The sequence below is a fragment of the Rhamphochromis longiceps genome, linkage group LG7 (genome assembly GCF_057381845.1).
Source record: "Rhamphochromis longiceps isolate RC_006_pf linkage group LG7, R_longiceps_female_GT1.1, whole genome shotgun sequence".
Taxonomy (NCBI): domain Eukaryota; kingdom Metazoa; phylum Chordata; class Actinopteri; order Cichliformes; family Cichlidae; genus Rhamphochromis; species Rhamphochromis longiceps.
The window spans coordinates 51,674,290-51,701,022 of NC_140563.1; the positions used below are offsets into that span (position 1 = coordinate 51,674,290).

At 41.5% G+C, this 26,733-nt stretch overlaps 1 protein-coding gene across 1 annotated transcript in view; it reads left to right on the top strand.

Moving 5' to 3' along the window:
• Positions 1-26,733, top strand: part of col27a1a (collagen, type XXVII, alpha 1a) — a 70,462-nt gene that overhangs the window by 10,758 nt on the left and 32,971 nt on the right. The window contains exons 4-13 of the mRNA XM_085414209.1: positions 2,866-2,919; positions 9,055-9,108; positions 10,476-10,529; positions 10,672-10,725; positions 17,445-17,489; positions 19,551-19,604; positions 20,071-20,115; positions 21,177-21,230; positions 21,956-22,000; positions 25,051-25,104. Coding sequence (XP_085270335.1) covers positions 2,866-2,919; positions 9,055-9,108; positions 10,476-10,529; positions 10,672-10,725; positions 17,445-17,489; positions 19,551-19,604; positions 20,071-20,115; positions 21,177-21,230; positions 21,956-22,000; positions 25,051-25,104 — 513 coding nt within the window. The remainder of the gene's footprint in view (positions 1-2,865; positions 2,920-9,054; positions 9,109-10,475; positions 10,530-10,671; positions 10,726-17,444; positions 17,490-19,550; positions 19,605-20,070; positions 20,116-21,176; positions 21,231-21,955; positions 22,001-25,050; positions 25,105-26,733) is intronic.

A 26,733-nucleotide genomic window follows, 5' to 3' on the forward strand; every position in this document is an offset into this window, starting at 1 on the left:
AAATCTATATCAGCACTGGTGTTTTGCAAAATCAAGGTGAGCAAGCAGTGCACAGACTATGTCTCATCTCTGTGCCTGCAGCTGTGTGTGGCAAGTTTACATTAGTAAAGCAATAAAAGTGAATGGAGCTTTTCTTTTAGCTCATCCCAGTCTGCCTTGGTCTTTGTCACTTGTAACAAAGACCAGTGCAGTTTTGATTTAGGTGTTTTTGGGTTAGAAAAAGACCACACAGATATTTAGGTTAATATGGAACAGTCTCCTTTGCCACAGAGGTTTGAAGCCCTGCTATATTTCTCTAATTCTTTTCACCTTACTCCATGCACAGAGCCTTCCAGTCTGGCTGTGACATGTCAGGTCTGACGCCTTGCCGTCTCAGCACCAGATTCCTCTTTCAGAGAGTTCTGGTGGAGGTTGCATGGTCTCGTTTCAAAGCCAGGTCCAGGTCAAAGGTTAAAGCAGTCAGCAAACATTCAGCTTCCCAATACAGGCGTTAAGTTAGGCGAGGCCCTCCTTCAGCATCAGAACAAGTCTCAGAAAATGTGCTTGTCTCCACGAAGCAGAGAATACCTTTGTGTACACAACTGTCTACACAGTTTCCCAACTCAAAATGTGGTCAGAATGATCAGACCACAATGTCTCTGTCAGTGTCTCTTGGGTGTGTTCATACTTGTACCTGTGATTAAGTCATCTTAGTGTAAAGTGCAAGCAGGGCCTGCTCGTTTGATACGTGTGCCTTGCTTATTCTTTGCAGCAGCCTGTCATTTGGTGCTGTAGACTGCAGAATACAGTGTGTCTAGGGCTCGCTAATTTACCTCTGTAGTGATGTCCAGTAGATGCTTTACTGTCATTAAGGTGAGCCAAGTTGCTGGCATTTAGAAACCAGGACCTGTAATCTTGATATGAAGTGCAGTCATTTACCGAAGAAAATAAATTGTAGAAGGATCAGTAAGGGAAGTTTGAAGATTATTTACCAAAGGACTGTCTGGCATATCCACAAGTGCTGATACTGTGCTGAGGCTTATGCTAAATGTAGGTTAAGTTGCACTAAATGTAGGGTAGGTTGTGGTGGAGTTCTGGCCCTGAAGTACAATAAAGCCATAGAAATGCTCTGGGCTTTATCTTAAAAGTGCATGAAAATGTGCATTTTGCCTGACTTCATAAGATATTATGAGACTGGAAGACCTATTTATTTTAAATGTGGATGCCTGCACATACACGTGCCTCCTGCTCTGTCTCTGTGTAACTGTGTAGTACCATCAGAGATCCCGAGTGAAGCAGTTATGGTTTCCTCTCAGTATGGATCTTGATTTTTTTTTTTTTTTTACGCATGCCATTAGTGTACTGTGCCAACTCTTTTCCCAAGAGCACAACATTTTATGTGCACGCTTTTCTTGCACACCTTAAGAGCCTTTAACAGTTACAGCAGAAGTGTGATTTGGACTTCCTGTCGCACAGAAACAGAGCTCCAGCTGCCAGAAGAAACATCCAGCTCAGGCACATATACATGCTGCAGTCGCTCTTCTGAAGCACCTTTGGCGCCTCACTCCTACCATGAAAAATGGTTTCCTTTGACATCTGCTCCACTGCATTTTTTTGAGATTGAATTTGAATCTGAATTGACTGTATGGAAACATACTTCTGTGCTCAGTTAAAGTGCACTTTATATATAAGCTTTTAGAAAGGAAACCTTAAAAACGCGTTTTTCAAACTCGCCAAGCACGATTTTCATCGCTGTAAACGTAGAAACAGAGTTTATCGTGTATCAAAGGACAACTCTGTGCACAGCAATGCACAATTCATATATGCAGACGAGCACAGCCAGCATAACTGAAAGCATCCTTTCCAGAAGCCTGAACAAATTGTCTTAGAGAAAAGAAATGAGGTAAGATTGACAGGTGCAAAAAGGAAAAGACAGTGAAGTAAATAAACAAACCAGGCTAAGAAAGGAAGGCCGAGGCAGGGGGTGTAAGTGTGAAGACGGACACTGGTGTATGTTGACGTTGACAGGTCTTCAGGCCACCATAGGGCACACCACCTGCAACAGTAAGGGTGGTCTCTACTTAGGAGGTCATTGCGGAGGAGGAGATGGTTCCAGCACAGTTATAAATAAATAAATAAATAAATCAGAGAATAGACAGACACACTTTATGCAGGTAGTGACTATTATTAGAATAACCCTGAGGATCAGACATGATGTCTGTGTGTGTAAAGAATGAGTTGTGGTTTTCTTTATTTAAATTGTTTTTGAATTAGTCTCTTCTTTCTTAAATTCTTTTTGAGAGCTAAAATGAGTCAATATCAAAAAGCGAGATGCTGCTTATTTTTTACTACTCGACTATTTATCGATTTTTTTGAGGACAAAATATGTAAAACGTGTTATATAAACACTTTACTACAAGATGCTTTAACAACCAGAAGCCCACATTGTTGCCTGTTTTGCCAAAATGACCAAAAATACTGTTTTCCCTGATTTCTGCGTTTTCTCCCTCTTTTTCAATTAAAAGAAAACAAATGAGCACGGGCCTGATATAGACACACAGGGGCATTGAGCGGTGCAGGAAATGACCTGTTATTTCTAGTGTTTCTACGATTTCCTGCCGCAAGGGCTCAAATCCTCTCGATGGCTAAGGGTGAACTCTCAACACCTTGAGATGGAATTACTTCAGAGGGAAAAGGTGTCGCTTTGTGTGCGGTTTTTTCACCCTGTGGATGAATGGCAGCCTCTGTGATGTAGATGAATCCACCGAGAAAATGCATTGGATGAGAGTCTGGTTCTGTCAGTGTATGCTAAATGAATATACTTAGTCATTGTGCTGTATAAATGGTGTATCAGACTGCAACACTAACCAAATAATCTTTCTGTAGGGGCTGCCTGGACCTCCAGGGAAGCCAGGCGTGCTAGGCAAGAGGGGTCCTCGGGTAAGTGTCTTTGACCACCCCGTGACACCTCCAACCAGATCGAACACATTTTCATAAAAAACGATTCTGTCTGTTGTTGAGGGTTTTTTGTTTATTGTTTTTTTTTAAAATAAATGTAAATAAGTGTGTGTTTTATCCTACCTGTTGACCTAAACCTCAAAGGCAAAAAAGCCACAATAACCAAACAAGACGCAGTCATGAAAATAAAAGCCTTCCAAGTCCCTCCTATCAACCCAGCGCTCACACATATACTCACACACAAAGTCTTCCTATGCAGACAGATTGACCATATTCAGCATGGGGATGCGAGTGCTGACCTCCCACCCCTGAGCATAAACAGGAAAGCTTCTATAAAGACGGTCTTTGAAAAGGCTGCCTGTGCCACAGGATGCCTAATAAAAGCACTGTAAACAGACAAAGAACACATGGCTTCACTGGACTTTCTACTTCCGACTGAACTGTTGCAGCAGACTGCACCAACACTCCATAGGAATCCCATTCTGGGCTAATGAAAGACTTCTTTTTTCCAAGGAAGTTAAATAAATCTAGTCTTCTTACAGGAGCTCTCTTCCTCTGTTTCTCACTTACTGTCCCATAAAATGTAAGGATTCAGCCTGACATTTGTTTGTAACCACGACGGCAGCACGTTTGCATTGCCCAAACTGAACTATCATAACCCTTTAACGGATTGTAATAAAATGTGTTCCTCTTATCCAGCAGTACCCATAGAGGGAAACAACAGTAGAAGTTTTAACACATACTGTGTTGATTTACATAAAATGTACCACAAAAAAATCAGAATTCTGAGGAATTCTGACAATTTTGGTGTCAATTTTTTTCTCCTTTTGTTTTTGTCTGAAAAATTACATCACCCCCACCAATCAACAACTTGTTGTATCCTATCAGCACATTGCATTATCCCCTAATGTCAATTACCTCATTGATATTAGCGCTTAGCACAGTTGTGCCTGTGGTATCCCTTATGTTCTTGGTGTTAAACTGTTAATTACAAGGAAGGTACTGCAAACCTGCATTAAAAAAAAAAGTCTGACATTTTATGCACTACACAGTGATTTCAGATATCCTTTATATTTTTATTTGTTGTTGTTTAAGTATAATATGTACTACGTGCTTATTCCTCCATGTCTGCAAGACCGTTAAGCTAAAGTCTCTGCGATCCCCAGCGCCACTACATATGTATGAAAAGCTCTTTGTCTGGCTCTAATTAAAGCTATTTAAGCCCAATCAGCACCTCCCGTTCTGTCTGTAGTACCAGTTTCACCACATTGGTCCCTCTTGTGGGATTTCTTATGATCCAAATCAAACTTACCTGGAATGAATCCTAAATAGGGTTTAAAAATCTAAGCAGAGAGCTGCGTGAAGCCAGTCAAGCCAAGCATGAGTCTGAGTGGAAATATGTTTTGCGCAAGAAAGCTGAAACTTTCCTCCAAATGTATTTTGGAAATTTACAAGGAGAGCTGTTAAAGCTTTTCCTAAGGAACACTTTCTCTATTTTGGACTCGTAAGCAATGAATGCGTAAGATAAATGCAAATAAACAGAAGGATAACTTTGATAACTGCAGTAGTTCAAGCAGGAAAAATGTGCTGCAGCATAATCCTTAATCACTGGTTGGATCCCAGGCTGGGCTGGACTTCTCAACTCTAACTTGCCCTTGATAAAGCTTTAGCATATGGCAGTGACCCCTTACCATCATCATAGCTTAGAAGTGACTTTTGTCAAACTCAATAAACTATCTCAGCAACAGCATCACGCTTATGTCAAGAGAGATGTTGAACTGCTGGTGGCATTCTCAGTGGAAGTGGTTGGTTTGCAAAGGGCAAGCAATGAAAAGAAGTCATTTTCAGTAAGGATGTATTTATAAATCCAGGGGTCAGTTGCAAACGCGCTGCCAGTGTGATTTAGTTTAATCCACACACTTGGGCCCATAAGCGCTCATATGGGATTGTATGCGTGCTACAACACTAATCCCTCCGTGCAGCACAGACATACCGTATGTGGGTGAGTTTACAAACTGCCTATATAAAGAGTGAGAAAGATTATGGCGCTTTCCTGTAAACAAAAGCATTTATCAAATTTAACTGCTGCTGCCATGTGTGTGTGCAAACATAGAAAGCCACACACACACATGCTAACATGCACTCCGCGCAAAGACATGCTATGCAAACTCTCCCCTCTTAGCCAGATGTATGTGTGGTTTCAATTTAGGAAGGGAAATTTACTTGTTGGTCACTTAAAAATTTGAATATATGGTGCAGATTGCTTAGTCTGCAGGGTCACAGGTAGGTTCTTTTGTTTGAAAGACTAGTTTCTGATAAAAGAGCTCTACCAGGTTTGACCTTCTGTAGCCTGGGATTACTGGAAGTCTGCATGATGACACACAGAGCACCATTGAGCCCAAGAAGAACCAACCATGAACCTTGACCTCTCATCCCACACATGAGAGTGCGAGATGCCATCTCTATGGCAACAGATGTGAGTACAGAGATCGTTGCTCAGTACCCATGAATAGTCGGGCCGAACTTTTTCGAGTGTATTTGAGGGTATATAATGACGACGATGGTAGGAGGGTGTGAGTGGAAATGTGGATGCATCGTCAGCGCACAGGCCTATATCTATCTGAAGCCTGTGTGTGTGCGTGTGTGTTTGTGTGTTCATCTGGAAACTGCTGGGTCAAAAGGGTCTTTGTGTGGGTGAAAATATCTCTGTCACCCATCTTTCCTCCTGCATTCCCTCCAAACCACTCCTCTGTCGCTAACCAAATTTCCCCTACCCTGCTTCACCTGTATGCATTCAGATCCCAGATCGGCATACGGAATAGAAACCTGGAAAACTTTAAAGAACTTTCAAATGAAAACATGTGCTCCTCTGTTGGGCTCTTTCGGTAACACCACGCAACAGATCAGCTTTTCAAGGGTCTTTATAATCCCTAGAGTAAACTGTGTGAACGGGTCTTTCCTCTGGAACAACTTTGTAATGACCTCCGGGACTATAAAAATCACAGACCAATCCCCTTTTGGGCACTTTGTTTTGGCATAAAAACCACATCTAGGTTTCCATCTTAATTTCCAAACTTGTCATTCACATTATTAATTATTACTATTATTGTTTTAAATACCTAAATAATACTTTAGACTTTTACTCGTTATTTCCTTTTTCATATGCTAAAAATGTTGGCACAGAAGCAGTTCATTCATCCCCATCTGCTTCTGTTATTATAGCATTTGAGTGTAATTCATGTGGCATTAAGCTGCAAATTCCACTCTTTTTATCCAGCAGTGGCGAGGTCTGTTTTCAGACTTTTAACAAACAGTGAAATATCTTTAGGGGCAAAGGTTCGAGTGTCTGTGAATGCTTGGTGGAATCTTTAATTATGAGGACATCCAGCAGTTTCACATGCTCTCTTGATCTAATGTTAGTTAATCAGATACTGCCCCGTCTGCTCTCATTTGGCACAGCATCATACAGAATCTCTTTTATCTTTAATATGGTGGCTGTACATACATTTAAAGTCTCTTTTACGAGCTAGTGTTGAAAGTCAGAGTATGTTTACAGCACAGCCCATCAAAAGGCCTCATCTAAAATATTCTGCGTGTGAACGTGACTTTGGCAGTGATGTCACGTATCCAATTTTAAGTGCGTATGGTGCATGTGTTGGCTTCAAGTTGCACATATGTTGTTGGGCATTTTGGTATATTTAAGCATAGGTATTTATATACAATATGGTGGCATATGATGAAACATTAGAAGCTACCATTTGTTTAGATTTTCACCATTTTGTCTCCAAAGAACTGGAATAAATTACACAGAGCTAGCAGCACTATTACCGCAGGAACCACAGCAACGCCCTGTATTGCTGTTCAGAGGTTGGTGGCTTTTTATTTGATAGCCCTTAGCTTGTGTGTGCCCCACCCTGGTCTTCTCTAATTAGACACCTGTTGCGAGAGAGAAGGAGCAAGACGCGGAGGCGAGAGCACTGCAGCAAATGTTAGTGCCAGCCCATGCCTACTAGAGCACTTACCAACCTGTGGTAAGCCACAGGGTTAATTTTGAATCATGTAATTCAAACTTGTCTTGTTTGTGTAAGTTTATTTAGGGCACAACAGGGACCCTTAATGCTGTCTGGACAGACCAGCTCTCGAGGAATGCCAGCTGTATACAAAACCGAAAATGAAAAGGGAAGCATGTGGGAGGACAAGAGGCGAGGTCTTAACTTGAGAATGCTTGGAATGAGAGTATTTCAAAATCGTACTTTTTCTTATTTTCTTTCAGAGGCTTACTGCTACAATTGCATGTGCTCATCTGAAACATGGCCAAAAATTCAAATAATGAGTTCAGCGTATGTACAAATAATGCATGTAAGCCAAAAGCTCAGGCTTCAGACTGCTCTAAGTACTCAGTTTAGGGGGGGTTTTTTTGTTGTTGTTTTTTTTACTCATGGCTCTCTGTATGAAATCCTTACTAAGGTCATCCCAAGCATAAGAGAAGCCCCATTTGTTTAATTCTTTTGTTTGTGAGGGGCAACCAATCAGAAGAACGTTGGCTTAAAGGCAGTAGAAGGGTTGTAAAACAGCTTGTTTCAGACGAAGGGCAGATGCACAAAGACCCAGTAAGACCTGAGGACTCTTTTGACCTGTGAATCATGCAAAGTAAATGGACTGGTTCTTCTATGGCACTTTTCTACTTGAGCTTTGAAAGCGCTTTATACAGCATGCCTCATTCACCCACATTTATACAAACATTTTTTATGCCTAAGTGCTTTCTATCTAACATTCACACTCTGATGAATGCATCAAAGAGTAACTTCAGTATCTTACCCAAGAATACTTTGGTAAGTAGGTTGGAGCATCCAGGGATTGAACCTTAGTAGATGACCCGCTCTACATCCTGAGCTACAGCAAACAAATCAATGCAAAGTTAAATTGAATAAAATCTTTGCTGGAAATTCCTGAGTGTTACTTAATAAGAACCTCGTGTCACCAAGATGCTGTGTTCACCCATCACAAACTCTTGGTCACTTTCATCAAACTGTCCCTTAATAGAAAGATCCGTTCCATCAAAGGCCTGCTGTATGCTGTCATGTCATGTCTGATTTAAATGACCTCCTCAGCATGTCCTGAAGTTCTCCAGAGGCCTGGTAATGAACTAATCATTGGTTCAGGTGTGTTGACCCAGGGTGAGATCTAAAACCTGCAGGACACCGACCCTCGAGGCTTGGAGTTTGACACCCCTGCCTTACATAATAACTTCCTGATTTGTTTTTAGCCACCTCAGTAAAACCTGCTGACCCAGCTCTTAAAGCAGTTTTTGCTCTTTTTCCACATTTTGACTCGATCAGCCCTGACCCAGGACAGAGCTAGGTCATGGACCCAAAAATGGCATACCATTTGGAGGGAAGGAGTGAGCATTATACAGCAAACTCAGAAGAAGAGAGGGGAAGACAAACAGCTATCTAAATGACGGGGACATAGCAGCCTCACATGCTTGTTTTCTGCAGGCTGTTTTTCAAACCCAAGAAAAACTGGTGTGTTTTCACCCTCTGGCTTCCAACATCTTCTTTTAAACCTCCCTGTGGGGGTTACTGGACAGAGTGAGATGGTTTTACATTACAAATGTGCCGCCGCTGTAGATCTTGCTTTGTTTGAGCTCATTTCCTCACCAACAGTCGGTGCAGACAGAAATGCACACCAGTGATCGAATTCAAAATGTTATGAAATGAGATGATCTGTATTACTCATTAAGATCCCTGGAAAATGTGTGTTTGTTTGTGCGTGTGTTGGGGGGGGTGCTTGTGGAGTCTGTGGCGAGTGGGGGCAGGAAAACCACATCCATATGGTAAAGCAGCTCCTGAGAGCCCCATTTTTTCCATAAGCATCTACCCCCAACAACAACGCCAAATACCTCATCAGCACACTCACACATACACACACAGCTGATTTATAGGAAAACAGGTTGAGGCTGAGCTTCTCCAGACAGTCTTTACCCCCCACCTTCATCCCTGGTCTCATTCACAGAAGCAAAGCCACAGTCTGCGTCAGCTCTTTTTTTATGCAAATGCCTGCTCTTGATCTTGATCACCTTTTGATTGTGTTTTACTTTTTCTCATTTCAACACAGGGCCCCCCTGGTCCACATGGAAACCCTGGGAGACCCGGTCCACCTGGATTCAAGGTACACATCTAGTCTAACCTTTGGTCCTGCGTGATCCAGCCATGTCGATTTTCCCATATGAAGTGGTTACACGATTGGGTTTGCCTATACTGCTATTTTACTATGATGTAATGTGAATCATAATCCCATGAGAACATGTTAGATTTACATTTTTCTATATCAGCTGGAAACCCCTACAAAGCAAAACGGTAATGGAGTTTGATGGCAGAAAAATAAAGGAAACTTCAGTTCACAGCAGGGCTGCAAGTACCTGGCAGCTGGAGTACAGAAGCTGTTTCACTTTAGCATGTGTGCTGAAGAGATCAATGTTAGGATTCCCATTTATACTTGAATTGTTCTGCAGACTTTTGCAAGCGACTGAGGTTTTTATGTTGAAAGGTCTTGAGGTCTTTAAGGAGAAAATATATAAATATATGTATATATAATATTTTCTGCATTCCTGATGTAATGGATTTATGCCTTTGCAAATACCCTTAACCTCTGACATTGTGTGCTTACATGGTAGAGTGAGGGCCTGCACCTAAAGTGCATTATGAAAAAAAATGGAAACTTTTCCAAACCTTCAAGCTATTATCATACCCTATTATTTATTGATTGCACTCAGATTTGTTGCTTTCCAGCTGAGAGGTAGATTGGAAGGGCGATTTCTCTGCAGTGTAAGAAAGGCTGCTGGCTGCTGGTTAGCATGCTTAATAACAACACTGGAAACATAAGCAAACTGTTTAAAGAACCTCTAAGTCTCATGAGTTACAGATAAGGTCAGGCATACGCAAACACGATGGAATGATCAGCAGCAAAGGTTTAATGAGAACTTCGGTATATTGTGAGACAGACTGGGGTGGGCCAAGCTTCTTCTTCCTGGCAAGTGTGTTGAAAGAAAGATTATGGAGTGTTTGATGTCTCGGGGTGCACCACAATCTTCGTTCTTTCATCATTAATAAACGAGACAGAGTTGTAAATGGCAGGGGTCCGAAGGGGAAAGAGAGGGAGTCAGCACTCAGTGTAATTTCCGATCCGTGGCTTTGATGTGCTGAAACCCCATTATTGTTACCTGCTGACAATGAAGCTTGGTGTGTGTGTGTGTGTGTGTGTGTGTGTGTGTGTGTGTGTGTGTGTGTGTGTGTGTGTGTGTGTGTGTGTGTGTGTGTGTGTGTGTGTGTGTGGAGGCCACTAAGTAGAGCATGTGTGTTACTAAATTTGTCACACTACAAAGACGTTACTTGTTATCTTTAAGTATGTGATATAAAGAGGGACCCCTTTATGTCCTTTAAGTCTTCCACAAAAAGAAAATATGTTCATATTTTATTCATGTGTTAAATATGATTGACTTCACCGTGTGAGTTTGGTGAATTGTTTGTTTCTCCCAGGGGAACAAAGGTGACCCTGGAATCTCACCTGGACCAGCACCCAAAGGAGAGAAGGTATAATATCCTCCCTATACTTATTTTCCCCATTAATTTGTAATGATGTCCTGGGTGGCTCTAAGCGCATTTCTGATTGCTGTGTGTGTGACCTCACTTTCCTCCACACTTGGCCTTTAAACATTCCCACTTTGTATTCCAGGGAGACTCGGGGATCATTGGCCCAGTTGGAATGATTGGCCAGCCAGGTCGAAAGGTAAGACTTGAACTGCTAATGTCCTTCCAGAGCTTCTCAAAACCTTTCATCAAGTTTACTCTCAGTAAACTGAAGTGAATTGTTCTTAAACGCCTATTTACCAACTAAAAGGCGAGCAAAGCGTTTGCATCTGCAAACTATGAGGCGAGGCCCGAGGCAATGCATGAGTCACAATGTGTATTGGTAATGTGTCTGTGTGTGGTGTTGTTTGTGTATAACCTGCTCATCTTTGTAAAAGTATCTCTACTCATCTTCTGCTTCCCAATTCTCTCCATTTTTGTTTTTCCTTTTTGTGCTCGCCAGTTTGTTTAGTGGATCCTGCAGAGATCTGGCAGGAAGGCTGCCACAGGAGATAAAGGGGTCAGACTTTTTTTCAAAGGGGAAAAGAGAATGGGAATCATGCACTCAGTCGTCAAATTGCTAGTGTCTTAAATCTTACTTAAGGCACGGCTTGAGTGATTCATAAGTCCAAGGAAGTAAAATGTAGGGCAGACCTTCTGGTAGACAGAAGTGTAACAAGCACAGACTGAGATTAAGACCAAGTTGAATGTCTGGGTTGTGTATGCGTCTCTGTGGGCATGAATGCATCCCTGTGTACTTATCTTTGTGAGCGCGTGTGTTACTACTTGTTAATACTTGTTCCCTGAGGGCGCGTCAGCAGTTGAAGTTTAAGTGAACGAATTTTGGCTCAGTACATGTGGAAAAGATACAAACAATCAGCCAAATGCAATGTCTCAGAATTAAATGTGGTTTCTTGGTTAGTGGTTAGAGAAAGGATGCAACCCATTCCCATTCCCTAGATTCATATTTTAACTCTAGGGGAACCACCTTTAACATCATTTTCCAATATACAGGGTTACATTTTAGCATTGCCAATGTGAGAAGAACAGAAAATTTAGGGTCCGAATTTAAAAGTAGGTTGGGTGGTGAATGACTGGGGCTCCTTTACGTTCACTCTCTATTTTTGACTTGCAGTTACATTCAAACAACTAAACTCTGTGGTTAGATTCAGGGGGAAAGTTAGGGTTGTCGTGTTGAACACACACTAAGAGCCCCATTTTTCCCATCTGCGTCAGGTTTCCTTCGATACCGTGGTTACGCATCCTTGGTTAACATAGTTACCCATTCTGTAACAGTGACTACGTCAGTGGACTGCTTTTTCCCCTTAATCAGCATTTTAAACTCTACTCCACTGAAAAGTTGCAAAACGATGTAAAAATTGCCCAGGTTATTACAGTGTAATATGCTAGGTACCTGATCAAGTGTCGCTTTGTAATGACTTAGGAGTGAGGGCAGATTGAGGAACAAAACTTTGGCTGTAAAGACTTTAACTTGTAAACAATGTAAACTTAGTTATGAAGTCATATAACACAGTGAATAAACTACGAAAGCTAGAATAAAGGAGTGGAGCCTGACCCACAGTTTCATATAGTAGTGCCAAGTAAACTCCAGCTGATGGCAGTTAATTAAATTGAATACCTCTGAAATATGACAGATATAAACAAAGACCGCATGTGAGCCAGAAAAATGTTGGGAACCACTTCAGTTTAATCTTTGTGCTCGCTTCTAGTCAGCATCAAAATAGTTCCTTTCACCCTTTTTCCAAGTAAACTGTTGCAAACATATGTCTAATAAATGAAAAGAAGATCCTATTAAAAGCTTCCAATCACATCATGCATCAAATGCAGCTGAGCCGTGCACATGTCTTAAACAAATTAGGTCAGTAATTGAATAGTGCAGGTTGACTGTATGCCTTTCAGACTAGGTGTAAAGCACTTCTGGCTGTATTTACTTTCTTCCCAGAGCCACAGTGCTCTGTAACACAGTGTCAGACTTCAGCCGGATGGCTACCTCGGGCTCAACATATGGCTTTTGTTAGGTGTCTGCTTTTCTGTGTGTGTTGTGTGTGTGTGTGTCTTAGTCCATTTGTATGTCGCTGCCTCTCTCTTTCACACACACTCAGCCAGAATGGAAACAAAAAAAAATGTAAGTCTGGTGAAAAACATTCACAGATTCCTTTAAAACTAGCAATTTGAAGATTTATCAAGAAGTTAGTGCCTTTTAACTTGGCCAAGGGTGACTACACAGATTAGGTCAGATTATTTAAGACAGTGATTTGTTTGTTAGCATAAATGTAAGATCACTTTAAAGTATGCACTGTATACTTACTTTTTTACCCTCGACAGCATTTTCCGCTTATCTGCATGCAGTCCAGAGGTGGAGCAAACTGCTTTAATAAAACCCAAGGGCACATTATAGCTCGAATTATCAGAATGACATCATAGACTCTTCACTAGGGGAGCGTAACCATAGCAACTTCATACACACACACACACACACACACACACACACACACACACACACACACACACACACACACACATACACAGAGACTGACATCACCAAAGCATGCCTCAGGTATTGGTCAATGAACCACAGACAACTTGACTATAAAGGAAACTTGTTAAAGTAAGCACAAGGAGGCAACTTCCTTTCTGTACACAAACACAAAGAAGCTCATTAACCTGCTTCCATCCTGCAGTAAACAAAGCACAATAACTTGTTGTAGTTATCGGCTATCCACTGTAGCAGCAGTTTCCTTAAATGAATCTCCATCCTTAATGCAACACTGTGACAGGCGTGTGAGTCAGTCTCCAAAGGGTACTCCTCAAACAGGCCTTGTTCTGTTCATTTTCAAGGTGGAAAGTCCCAGACGCGTTTCGCCCTGATGTAGATCTCTCCATTTCCACAGAAGCCAGATGAATACAAAGAGAATGCAATATTTGAAAACAAATAACAACATTTATGGGCATTGGATTTCCCTTGTAGGCCACCCTGAAACACCTTCGTATTGCTCTTGTGTTTCTAGCTGTTTAACTTTCTCTGTCATCGTTTGCTTGTTTTTCTGTGGTTTAGGAAAACAGGACAACAGCAACTTTTCCTCTCTTCTCCTCTGTATTTTTGCCCTCCACTTTCTCTGTCTCACACACAAACACGCACGAATATCCAGCCTCTAATTCATCCTTAGCCGTGATGTTTCGACCGGGAATTCTGGAATTTGGCTTCTGGGTTTTTGGGGGGGTTTTTTCCGTGGAAACTTTAATGGAGGAAACAGTGGTACTTTAAATGTGTGATACTAGAGTGTGATTTTACACTGTCAGACAAGCCAAATATGTTCCGCTCTGTACAACATTTGTTCTAGCAGGCAGGCTCTGAATGGTTTTTCAGTATGGCGAGGCAGGGTCAGGGATAGGGGACATACACAGGGCCAAACCTCAACTACAAATCCACAGTACAAGCCACGCATCTCACCTTACTGCCTGCATGCCCTGTGTCCCATCCCAGGACTAGGTGATCCGTCTCTCCTCACTTTCTGCCTGTCTCTTAAAGTGTCCATACTTTTTTCACCTGAAAGTCGAGACATACCGTCGAGCAGAGCAATATCTATTTGCTGGGCCTTCATGTCATATGAAGCTATTTAAAACTGTTTCTTATTGACATTGTTTGCATTGACAGCCTATAGGGATGTAAGGAACGATATATGAGGATTCTAAATTCACATTACTTTGTTAGGACTTTGTTATGTACATTACAGTAACTGGTTAAAACCATTTAACACAACAGTTTGAATATATGCACAATGAAATAGCAAAAACCTGCACTTTCCACTTCTTTTCCACATCTTAAAGTTTTCTGTTAATGACTGTAGGACAATAAAGGATTTATGTCCTGTGGGTGATGTAGGTGTCATCACACAAACCATGTATCTTGAACATAGCTGTAATGGGTATGTTAATCAGCACTGTCTTCGTTGCTGTTAGCAACTGAATCGTCTGAAAATGTTCATAATTTGCCAGAGATTGTGCAAACTTTTAAAGACTACGAGAGCATATCCAGACAGCTGGAAAGTAATCCATAAACACTCTTGTCGACTCAGTGGTTATGCAACATTGTGGGAAAATGTGACTGTCTTGAGACACTTTGTGGTGTTTATAAAAAGTCTCTATACTTGTGCTTTTCACATACGTGTTATCCAAATATGTGATTGTTTTACAGCAAGCAATGTTTGGATACTCTGATGTTTTTCAGTTTTATACAATAAAATCCTTTTCAATGAATTCCAAAAGGAGAAGTAGCCTATAATTAAAAGGTAGAATCATATACTGTATTTCACTCCCAGTTCCAGACAGTGTATTAATCATCCTCGTTTCCTTTATTTGTGCATGGCAGTTTGTTGTATGACATTAATCTGCCTGGAGTCCCGTTCCAAACCAAACTCTCTCCATTAAGCTCCTGCTCGCTGTTCAAACTAACAAATGCTCCACATGCTCATCATCATCATAATTATGAGAGAATTCAAATCAACCATCATTTTCTTTGCGTGTTTTACAACAAATCACTTCTCTGTTCTCTGGTAGCAGTAACAGTGATACTGCATGCAAGGAAACATTGTTCTGAAATTGCTGTGCAGACAGGGATGAGATGAGGAATCTTTTTCCACTGGCTAAATTTCAGCCAAATTGTCCAGTTCCTTCGCACAGTTGTTTGTTTTTTGTCTGTCCCTGCGTGGAGCGTTTATGTTCTCCTGTACATTCAATGTATACATGGAGCCAGACGATTACGCCGAGCAATCATGTGGCTCCATTCTGTAGGGTTTGAAGAGATGAAAGCAGAGATTAATAAGGAGAGTCGTATATTTCTGCTACCAGGGTGCTGCACAGTTCAGTCAGATACGCATTGTTTGTGGAGTACAGTTGTTAAGCACACGTGAGGTTGGCACTCATTTGAACACCCACAATGTGGGTACAGCAAGTCAAAGGAATGACATGTCATCAGCAGACACGATGTGTCTTTTATTTTCTCTCTGCCAAAATGCGCTTAGCGTTCCCCCGGGGCACTCCTAGACTTAGCTGGGTGGAGGGTTTGTGCTTATAGAGTGCTACCGGGAGGCTGCTGTAAATGAAAAGCATTTTGGTGGGTTTATCTGATTGAACACACATGCTTGTTAAACAAGTGGCATTGTAAACACCGGCAGCCTGGCGGGAATGGCCACTCTCATTAGCAAGCTCATAATGAGTGAGATAAGGATCTAAGATGGTCTAGCTGAGGTTGAGAGGCTATGGTTAATACACAGGAACCACGGCATCTGTGCATGTGTGTGTTTGTGGTTAGTGGACCTCACAGTACACCATGGGAACATAAGCCACTACACATGTTTGTACTACAAGTAAGCCATGTAATAAGATGGAGGGTATATTGTGCATAAGGTGCATGTATCTTCGTGTGTGATTGTGCATGTGCCCATCTGTGCGAATGTGCACACATTTGTGAACCTGTATATGTGTTTCCAAGCTTGAGAGAGGGTTTAGGTCACCGCTTCTTCAGAGAATATATGTTAGCGAAGAAGTGCATAGAAAACAGAAATTTATTTTAAGTAGTAATTAAAAGCCAGTGGTTGTGTCTCAGTATAAACAGACCATATATTTGGACACATGTAGGTAATCATCAGAAAAACACAAATGTTTACCAGCTGACCACCGTCATAATATTGCACTTTATAATTGGGAAGTTTTCAGACATGTGCAGCATGTGTCTCTGAGTCCATCTGTTCTCTTTAGTGATAATACACAGCTTGTGTCACTGTGTCTGTCAGCACCTGCTAACATCTCTACTTGTTTATTTGTGTTACTCATGTATTTTCCTCTCAGCCAAAGGCATCTCCTCCTAGTGGTCTTTTGATGATGTGCACCAGATGATGTGAGGTGAACGTTTTCCAACACAACACAGGGCTTATATGTGTGTTAGACACAGATGAAAGCAGACTTTAAAAAAAAACATAGATCTGCAATGACAATTACAAAAGGTTTACTAGAAAACAACTCTTTGCTGACACAGTTGCTGGAACTATTAAAGCGCAGGAGGTGGTGTTTAAAATGCTGGGAACGGCAGTTTAAAGTGCTGCTGCGTAGTGGACCGACGAGAGCGATCGTGTAACGTAATGAGTAGAGGGATGCTGCGTCCTCTTCTCCTGCTGCAGTCAGTTGACAGAGCAGTGGATAGTTTACAGGAACTCTGGGAGCCTTGGCTTGGAACGCTGAAGCTGTGGTTTAGGAAAACGGGACAACAGGAGTCTTTCCTTTCTTCGGCCGTCTGTTTTTACTTTGTTTTTTTCCCCTCTCTTTCCTTTTTTTTAAATCTCTCTCTCTCTCTTGCTCCCTCACTCTATCAAACTGTGGTCTGGGAAGGCATGTCTTCCTACCTTTGATTTAGTTTTTTTTCTTTTTCCTCCAGTCTTTGTCGGGGGTCTGTGGTGCTGGAGTCAGCAAAAACTGCAGGAAAGCACTATGTCAGGCTGTCTTCTGTGTTGCAGTCTGGCCTGCTGCAGGGGGAGGGCCTTGCTATCTGACTTAAACAGGAAGGCATTTATATCCTCAACATGCCATGATTTTGGCAATAGTCTTCTGAAGACCCTGCGAACACAGCCAGTGGAAAGTCTGATCCATTAACAGAAGGGCAGATTGATACCTCACCGCATATGGCACCAAATTTGTCTGTTGGTGCTGTTCGCGTTACCACTTCACTCCACCTGTCATTCCCACACATGCTCCTGTGTTTGTCAGGCTTTTTCCTCAACTGTGAATCATTTCAGACTTTCCCACCTCTTTTTTTTCTGTTATTATTTTATACTCACTTATCATGTGATATTTTGGTTTCTTTAGGGACAGAAAGGTTTCCCTGGCCAACCCGGACTCCCTGGAGACCCTGTAAGTATTTTCACAGGTGTTCTTTTTTACTTCTGCAACAGCCACCCTCACAGAAAAACCCATGTTCATTTCTATATCTTGTATATTCTCATTATATATTTTGCTTCTTTAACCTTAAATCTCCCCAGATGAACTCTTTTCTTTTAGGCACTTCTCTCTACCTCATGCACATCACATTATCTGCAATGCCATGCCTTCATTAGTGTCCACGTATGTCATTCACGTCCACCTCACTCAAGTCTAAACCCTTGCTCTCGCTTCATTCTTCAAAGTTGAAACTCAGTCGTCATTCACTCCAGGTGTTCAACCTTTCACTCTGTGTGTATGTGTGCGCGCACCGAGGATGCCAGCTGGGCAGCCAGATTAGATTAGCCTGTTATAAAGCACTGGTGAGGACAGACATCTGGCCAAAGCACTGTGTTAAAGCGATGCACTCCATGATATCAGAACGTGATGCCAAAGAGAGGAAAAAATAGAGGGAAAAGAAACAGGGACAAGCCAAGTAGGCCAACAGTGACACACTCAGTGGCTGCTACTCCGCAGTCCTGGAGAAAGTTTCCCTTTGTGTGTGTCTATTCTGCTCCGGGCTTGTCGTTCAACCGTCACACTGTCTTACAGCATGTCACACTATGACATGCTATGCTATTTTCTAGCAGGCCTTTATTCTTTGTCATATTTCCCAGGTCATTTATCTGTTTGACTTTCCTTAATCTGTGGGAATCCATTCAATGAAGTCTTTTATTCACTGCTAAGTGACGGAAGACATGACTCTGGCTGTTTAGTCCAGCCCAACACTATTTTTAAGCATGGAGCATCCAGCCTTGCGTCCAAAGTTATTTCCAATTAGGCAAGGTCATGCTACTGTTTGCATTAAAGAAAGATCTTAGTCATGAAAAGAGAAGTGGAAATTTCTCCTCACTGTCACAGCCGTGCTCAGGATGACGTCATCAGTTTGGGGAGTTCCTGCTCTAGTCATTGTAGAGAAGGTACTTTTTACTAATATGCCCTCCCACTCGATTCATCCTCAAGCGCCCCCCTGTTTCCCACATAGCTGGTTCCTTTTGATGACGATCACAGTGTAAATCACCATACTGTTGTGTGCAGTAACACAGTGTCTTGATGACACTGTGTTACTGTAATGCACCACAGGCTGTATTCAGAGCCTAAACCTACAGCTGGTCAGTTAAAGGCCCAAATGTCACAAAGCCAAATTCATGGCGTGTTTTAACTGGCAGCATCATACACATTTATCCGAGAGAGGGAATGGCAAGGAAAGTAAGACACAAACGCTTGTCCTCTGCAAATTTTAAACACAACCTGCTTCTGTGCACATGTCTTATGCCTTCTGACAGTGACATATACAGTACATGCATGCAAACCAAACTGCTAATTAGGGTCTATGGTCTGGAACACATCTGAAAAGTGAGGAGTGAAAGAAAAAAAAAGAAGCTTTTCATGGTAATCAGTGGGAACAATTCAGTGGGGTGGAATGTCACCAAGTTCATCTACACAAGTACTCTACTTAAGTACCAATTTGAGGTGCATATACTTTTCTAGAGTGTTTATTTCCTTGCCATTTTAACATAATAATAAAATATGATCTTTTAAATCAAAACAATTCTAAAAAAAAAAAAAAACGCAGCCGAAGGTTTTTTCCTGTTAAAAGGGAGTTTTTCCTTCCTACTGCCACCAACTGTTTGCTCATGGGGGGCAGCTGATTGTTAGCGTTTTCTCTGTACTACTTTAGGGTCTTTACCGTTGAACATAAAACAGCTTGAAGTGATTTCTGTTTTGATTTGACGCTATATGTATAAATAAATAAATAAATAAATGACATTAAATTTAATTAATAAAAAGAACATATTGGAGACATATAGTTATTATACTTATCAATCACTGTATTTCATCCCATCTGCGTTGTCTACCTCACTGAAACCATTCACTGCTATGAATGGCCTGCTTGTGTGTGTTTGTGTTGCTGCAATTTTGATTGCCCACCCTACCGCTCTCTCCCTCTCCTCCACCTTCTTATTTGTCTCTCTCTTTCTCTCTTCCCCGCAGGGTGAGCAAGGTCCAGTCGGGAGCCCAGGTGCCAAAGGTTATCCTGGCAGGCAGGTGCAGTAAATCCTCTCCTGTGACTGGTACAGTTGTAGTCAGGGCCGTAGTAAGGGCAGAGGGCCAAGAGGGATTAGGTTATGCTAAGCAGATGGCCTGGAGGAAAAAAACATATTTGGGTAAATACTAAACAGAAGAAAATGAATAATAAATGCCTCAGAAATTAACATAGAGATCCACTTCAGTATTTAAGCCATAGCTGCTATACAGAAATGTATGGCAGTGTATTTTTGTACAGGAGTATTTATTATTGTGTCCTGTCACCTTTCCCCATTGGGGAGGTTTCTGTTATTTTTATAATAAACCTTACCAATTATAATATTAGGATGTATCTCTGTTGCATTGCTTTTTAAAATATTCCATTCTAAAGTTAAACCTGTAGACTTTGGTATAACCCAAATGAAGTACTTCAGGCACAGCTTCAAGTGCAGGGCTGCTAAATTAAATTCCTCTTTTTGATTTTCAGGGTTTACCTGGGCCTATAGGACCGATGGGGCCTAAAGGCGTTCGGGTAAGGAGTCAACTTTCTGCTCTACAAATGTGCTGCTCAAGCTTAGATCTGTCTAAATGACCAGTATTGATGTTTTGACAGGATCACTGAATATGCTTACTCGTCTCATGACATTTATTTAAAAAAAAAAATGCACAAAGAAGTTGCTAAATTAAGGGCCTGCTCACAAGCATTAGCATTTTGTGCTAGAAAGCTGTTGTTGGATGAGCACTTACTTGAATGCAACACCAGCCAAATGCTAGTATGTATGAAAGCATGCATGGCAGCAGTTGCACCAGCATCCAACACCGCACACATAAATAAACACACACTCAACTCACTGTTAATAGCGTGCTAAACTTAGGAGCCTTGTAATACAAACATTGTGTTACTGTATACAGACTCTTATTCAAAGACTGGCTGTTGATAAGCCTCCTCATGCAAACCAACACCCTTTAGGCACACAAACAAAAAAACAGACGCGGGTGACACAAACTGATTTTTATGTTGCATTTCAATAAAGGTTCTTTATCAGTTTCCCTTGGCTGCTCCGAAGCCTTCCCCTGCCCCCACTGGCTGGAATTTCCTGTTTAAGCTCAGTTTGAGGCCCTGCTGTCTTAAGGAGGCCTTCTAGTCCCCCTTTTGCTCACTGCACTACCTTTCTCTGTTTTCTGCTCTCTTTCCCTTGCTGACCACTACGTATTGTGTAAACTCATCTGACGCCTTGCTTCTAACTAGCACCTGAACTGTTCCTCCAGCGTTCAACTGTGGTGTTTCTGCTTGTTGTCGTCTGTGTGTGTCTCCACCATACTGACAGCCCAGTGTGATGTCCTGGCTATCTTCAGAGATCCCTGGCGTGAGGGTATGTGCCCTTGGACTACATCGTGGAAGCCAGCACCATGCAGTCCATGGGCATATACACTTGCCTCATGGCTTGGTTCTTCATGCAAGCCAACCCAGTCCGTGGTGGACCATCATCCACTGAAAACCAGCCCCAGAGCCATTAGGGTTTTTTTTCCTACTGCTTTTATACTATCCAAATACTCATCCATATTCCTCCTGTCTCCTCTTCTCTCCTTCAGGGTTTCATTGGAATCCCAGGCCTTTTTGGCCTGCCCGGTCCTGATGGCGAAAGAGTGAGTCCTTTTCAAATGTATATTTCTCTCAAGCAATCGGTAACTCAGAAAATGTACACAGACCAGCCGAATCCAGCTAAAGGGCCTGTGAAAGGACAGCATTTCTTCTTCAGCATTTTGTACATTCAGCTGTCTTGTTGTTATAACACGAGAAGCAGTCCCCAGCTGTCCGAGATGCTGCTGTATAAAGCTGTGTGGGAGTGTTGATGACTCATAATAAAAGCCGCTCTTTTAAGGCCTTTGAACTGCCTGAACTCACTAAGGCCTCTTACTTCTGTACAGCCATTTGCCTACTTATGACACGGTCCAGAAGGTTGCATCAGCACAGGATAGGCTGTAATCACAACTTGTACCATCTGTAGCCAGAAAGATACACATAAAGCAGAGACTATGCATAGCTCTCTTCTTCCAGCAGACTCTTTTTCTCATTTAATAGACATATGTGCACAATGGAAGCCTAGATCTCTCATAATAGGTTAGAAATATAGGCTAGGCTGCAGTCAGCTGCTGTTCACATCTGCTGAAGCAGGAGAGGAGACAGGCTTACGGCTATGGCTTTTTAATAGTGTGTTTTGGGCTTGAATCAGTTCTACCCAAAAGTGCTATGTTTTGATTTTGATATGGCTTTTTACATAATGTCTGACTCTGTCTTTCGTCTTCTTTTCACCCTTTCTGTTCTGCTTTCTTTTCTACTTCTGCTCTCTCTATCTTGTTTGGATTTTCAGGGTATACCCGGCGAACCAGGGAAGAGGGGCAAGATGGGTAGGCCGGTAAAGTTTTGTCTCAACATACTTTGCAGATAATCTTTCAAAAATGTGCTGAATTGTGCTGGATGTGCTCATTTTGAATGTTTGCTTTGTTATGGATGCTGATTATAGCTTTTAGAACCTTAAAGTTCAGAGACAAGTTTGGAAAAAAAAGAAAAATTCCCTGTATTTGGGTCAGATCGAAACTTTTTCTGCAAAGAATCCAACACATATGAAAATTTATAAGGTCTGCATTTGCGTCATTCTTTCAATCGGCTAAGTATTTCCATGGCTGTTGGAAGGGTTAACTGCAGCCTGAATAGAGTGGAGTCCCACCAGCCGCATGTCGGGGTCTTGGATGTAACAAGAAAAAGGCTTTTGTTGGAGTAATGGGCTTTCGGTCCCCCCCAGCATGGAGCCAAGCCATTTGGAAGGAAGCCGCTGATTCTGTTGTGTGTGTCAGATATAGTGTTCAAAGTCAGTTTGACAGAGTGTTTTAGAAAGAGTGTGTAACCCCCGACACACACTGCTGAGATCATTCTGCAGCTGTTGCTTATTGGCTTTTCAGTAAATAAGGCATTTATTGGCCAAAACGTCTAAACACACGCAAGCGAGTGTCCACTATTGTGAGGCTTTTAGAAGTAGATGCTTATTCTGTTATTAGGCAATTGTTTAAGAAGCAGCTGCAGATACAAATTTAGCGCTTCAGAAGTTTGTGGGGCCTTTTGCATTTGATTTGATTGCGTTAGATTTTTTTTGGAGTTTGTATGCGTGGGTGTTCTCCTCACTTAAAGAGGCCTGCATTATAAGAGAAGTTTTACAGCCATGAAAACGGCACAGGGATATAAAAATATCATTATTTTGGTCTGTTTAGTACCAATATCCGTACATTTCTTATGCATAACATCCTTAAAAGACAGCATTAAATGTACTGAAGTAAATTTAGAAATTAAGCACATTTCTGGCCTGCAAAAGCAACTGAAAGACACACACCTATCATAATCACTGTCATCTGGTTTCAGTGCTTTTGCATGGAAAATGGAAAGCATGGACGCTTAATGAGATGATCCCTCAGAGATCATCCCTCTGCTCCCTGATGGAACAGAAGAACCACAAGAACACGAGCCAGACATTTTAATGGCCATCACCAGAGCACTTGTACTCTGTTGAGGAAGCACACACACGCACAGTTTGCCATCTACCAATGAGTCAAGAGCGAATATATCTAAAACCATGGAAAGCTTAAAAAGTTTCCAAAGTGCATTGCCAACATTTCTACATAACTTTTTTTTCCTGTTTGGCTGTCTTTGTCTGTTGGTGGTGGTTGTCTTTATCAGGCTCATCTGTTGCAGTTCTTTTATATCAGTTCTTGCAGTAAGTGCTGCTGTTGTTTGATCCTTTTTAAGGTTGAGGCTGATGAAAAGGGTGGTCTGACATAATGTGAAAGCAGAAATACACTAAAGGCTCACATGACTCTCCTCAAAGGCTTTTTAAGTACTTGGCAAATCCACGTTTCCCACATTTGTCCTCAGCTCGTACAGCAGCGGCGACAGCTATATGATTCATCTTTTGGGTCACTGTCATCCTTCGTAGATGTGTGTTCCCCCAGCGCTCACAATTTTATCGTACTATAAAGCAGGCTTCTGTTGCACAATGACCCTACTTTCTTCTTCTTCTTCTTCGTTTTTAGGTAGCATGGTACTCCACCTGCTACAGAAACAATGTGCAATTACAGCAGTTAGTGCTGTTAGGATCGCCTCATTGACCTGATGCAAAGTTTCAGGAGAAACATTCAGAAAGCCTCAGTCAAAGGGATTTATTATTGTCTAAAAGTGAGGTTGAAATGGCATTTCGTTTTCAAGAAACAACCTGCAAAGGAGTTGCGTTTAGTCAGCACAATTTGCTTCTAAGTATAGACAGAGATTTAAATGCAGTATATCTAAATCATCTCCACTCTTGCAGAAATAACTGACATTTTCAGGAGGTAACAGTAATTGGCATTTTGAAGCAATGCATTGAGGCCAGAATAGCAGAACCTAGCCATTATGAGTCTTTCTGAATGGTTTGGTTTAAAATGCCTTGGCTCTACTGCTTTATGCAGATGTGATTTCTCTGCGCTAAACCACCAACTGTTAGCAAAGCTCTGATTAGCTTCCCTGTTACTGCTAAATGGACAGGGTAATTACTTGGCTTACGGTAGAACAGTAGAACAGTTGGCTACACACAGCCTACAGCTGATAGATTTAATGCTTTTAATGGAGCCATTATACTCTTATTTCAAATTACTTTATATTTAATGCTATATTTGACTCTGTGAAACTGTTATAATTGCCGCACTATTACAGTAGCAGCACTCTTGGCTGTGCAGCAGTCAGCAGTATTTGTGAAAGTGTGCTCTGTTCACTTGACTCCGTGGTTAAGGCCATTCACATTGGCATATTTCCCCCAACTACAATGCACTTTTTTTTATTTGCATCAGTATTTGCACAATCAATGCAAATACAATTGCCTTGTGTGCACTAAAGTGACTGTAACTAAATATGCTTATTACAGCAGTAGATCACAAGACTTGAGATGACGCTCCAGAGAACGATCATCCATCTCCAGTGATCATTATCTCTGAAGAGCTTTGTACCATCTTTCAGCTTCTTGGTTTGTTTTTGCTTCCTTAAATGTGCTGCTTTGGTTCTCTCTCATTGCTTATCTCAATGTGTCATTTGGCCAATAAAGAAGCAACTGAAAACTTCCTGCTCAGGCTATGACAGGTTCCTTCAGTTAGTGAATCAGTGGATTTGGGGGTGGGGGGGTGGGGGGCAGATTACAGTGGGCATCACATGGCCAGAACCACTCCTATAATGAATAGTTGTGTCCCTCCATAAATTCTGGATGTGTCTATAAGGAGCTGCTCACCAAATCAATTTGAATGCTGTGTTCACATCTGCGCGTTTCCCCCAAGTTGCCCAAAAATCAGTTGTCTCTGAGCTGAACTAAAAGCAACAGGACATACATTTATGAATACCTATGTTTGAGTTGCTGTATGTCGCCAACATTAAAGTTCCTCTCTCTGTTTTCAGGGGTTTCCTGGTGACTTTGGGGAGAGAGGACCACCTGGGCCAGATGGAGAGCCAGTATGTCACACGCTTACTTACCCACACACACACACCTGATGTTTACTGTAACATTTTCACAGTGCTTGTGGCTAAATCCTCAGTTGGTCCAGCAGTTTGCCTCCGTGTTTGGGTTTTGTTTGAAGTTGTTCTCGACAAGCATCGCTATTGCATTTCATTTCGTGTCATGCCTCCAGCTGCTGTAGATCATTTTCCTTGGCACATATTTTCCAAAAAAGAAAAAGAAAAAGGAAAAAAGCTGTATTAAATGTAGCTTTTCCTATTCGCCGCTGTAAACTGCGTCCCAACACACGTATAGCTTCACAGCCATGAGAAGGCGATATCCAAGAATAGTAAATGATGTAACAGGATGCCATTTTGATGACTCCCCCCATTCATTAATGACGGACCAGCAAAACCCAGTCTGTGTAACTCCGTCCATATGGAAGACAAATAATTGGACCGTAGCATTTCCACTATTTTTGATATTCCTACAAATTTGGGACTTCATAAGCCCGTCAGTGAAAACTCTAGAACAAAAACATAAAAAGTTACACTTGATGCACACTGAACTACGCATAATAAAAGTGAAGTTAAGGTTTATGTTCTAGAAAACACTTCACCTATCCATTTCTGACTTTTCCAATGAGTCAGGCTTTTAGAGCAGGCAGCTGAACTGCTAATAAATCCTTTTTTGGGCTGTTTATTCTCTTCCTGAGAAAAAGACCCATCTTCCAAAGTGGATTACGCATTAGATTTATCAAATGTTATTATGAAATAATCAGTAAGCTTATGGAATATATGAAAATATATTTATATATACTTTGCTTTTTCCTTCTCCACTCTTTGTTGTCTTTACTTGTGATGACATGTTTAATGCATTTTACTCCTGCAAAGCAAGCAGATTGTCTTCAAATCTTGATGAAGCTTAAAATGTTTGGGGAAAAAAGCAGAATATACTTATTTAATCTTAGATGCTTACTGGAAAAGTCAGACTCAACAAGGCTGTGCTTCTGGGGGGCATTGAGCTATCAGTAATTTCAAATGCAGAGGGAAAGCTATCATCAGTAGATGTATAGTTTGTTATTTGTTTGTGGGTAGCTGCAGTGGAGAAATGTCCTGTAGATGGATGTACCATCAACCTCCTATGAGGCCTATTGGGAAGTCATCAGATTTGCTGTGATGATGGTGTTGGTGATGGTGTCATAAGTCACCAAATAAGTAATCCTTTGAAGAAAAATGACCATGGCCATGGCTAAAACAGTCAACTTCATGATGGTGGTAAATAAAAGAAAATACCATTTAAACAATGACATCACCTACTGCTTAATGTTGTTGCCTTTTGATGCCACCAGTTTTGCTGTTGCCATGTTGGTGCTTTAAAACTGGGCATCATGAGCAATAGGAAACTTGTCATTAGCTAATGAGGTTATCCAGTGCACATACTTTATAATTTTCCATAAGTTACAAATTAAACTTTGTGTTTTCAATATAACCACCATTAAGTCATCAGGAAAGTGTTTACTGAGGTCACAGAACAAGGGAGCCAAGGTTTCTTTTCCCATAGACTTCTACACAACTGGAAGACTTTTTGCAACCAGTGGAGTCACCCCCTGCTGGCCATTAAAAAGAAAGCAGGTCTCTTTTGCA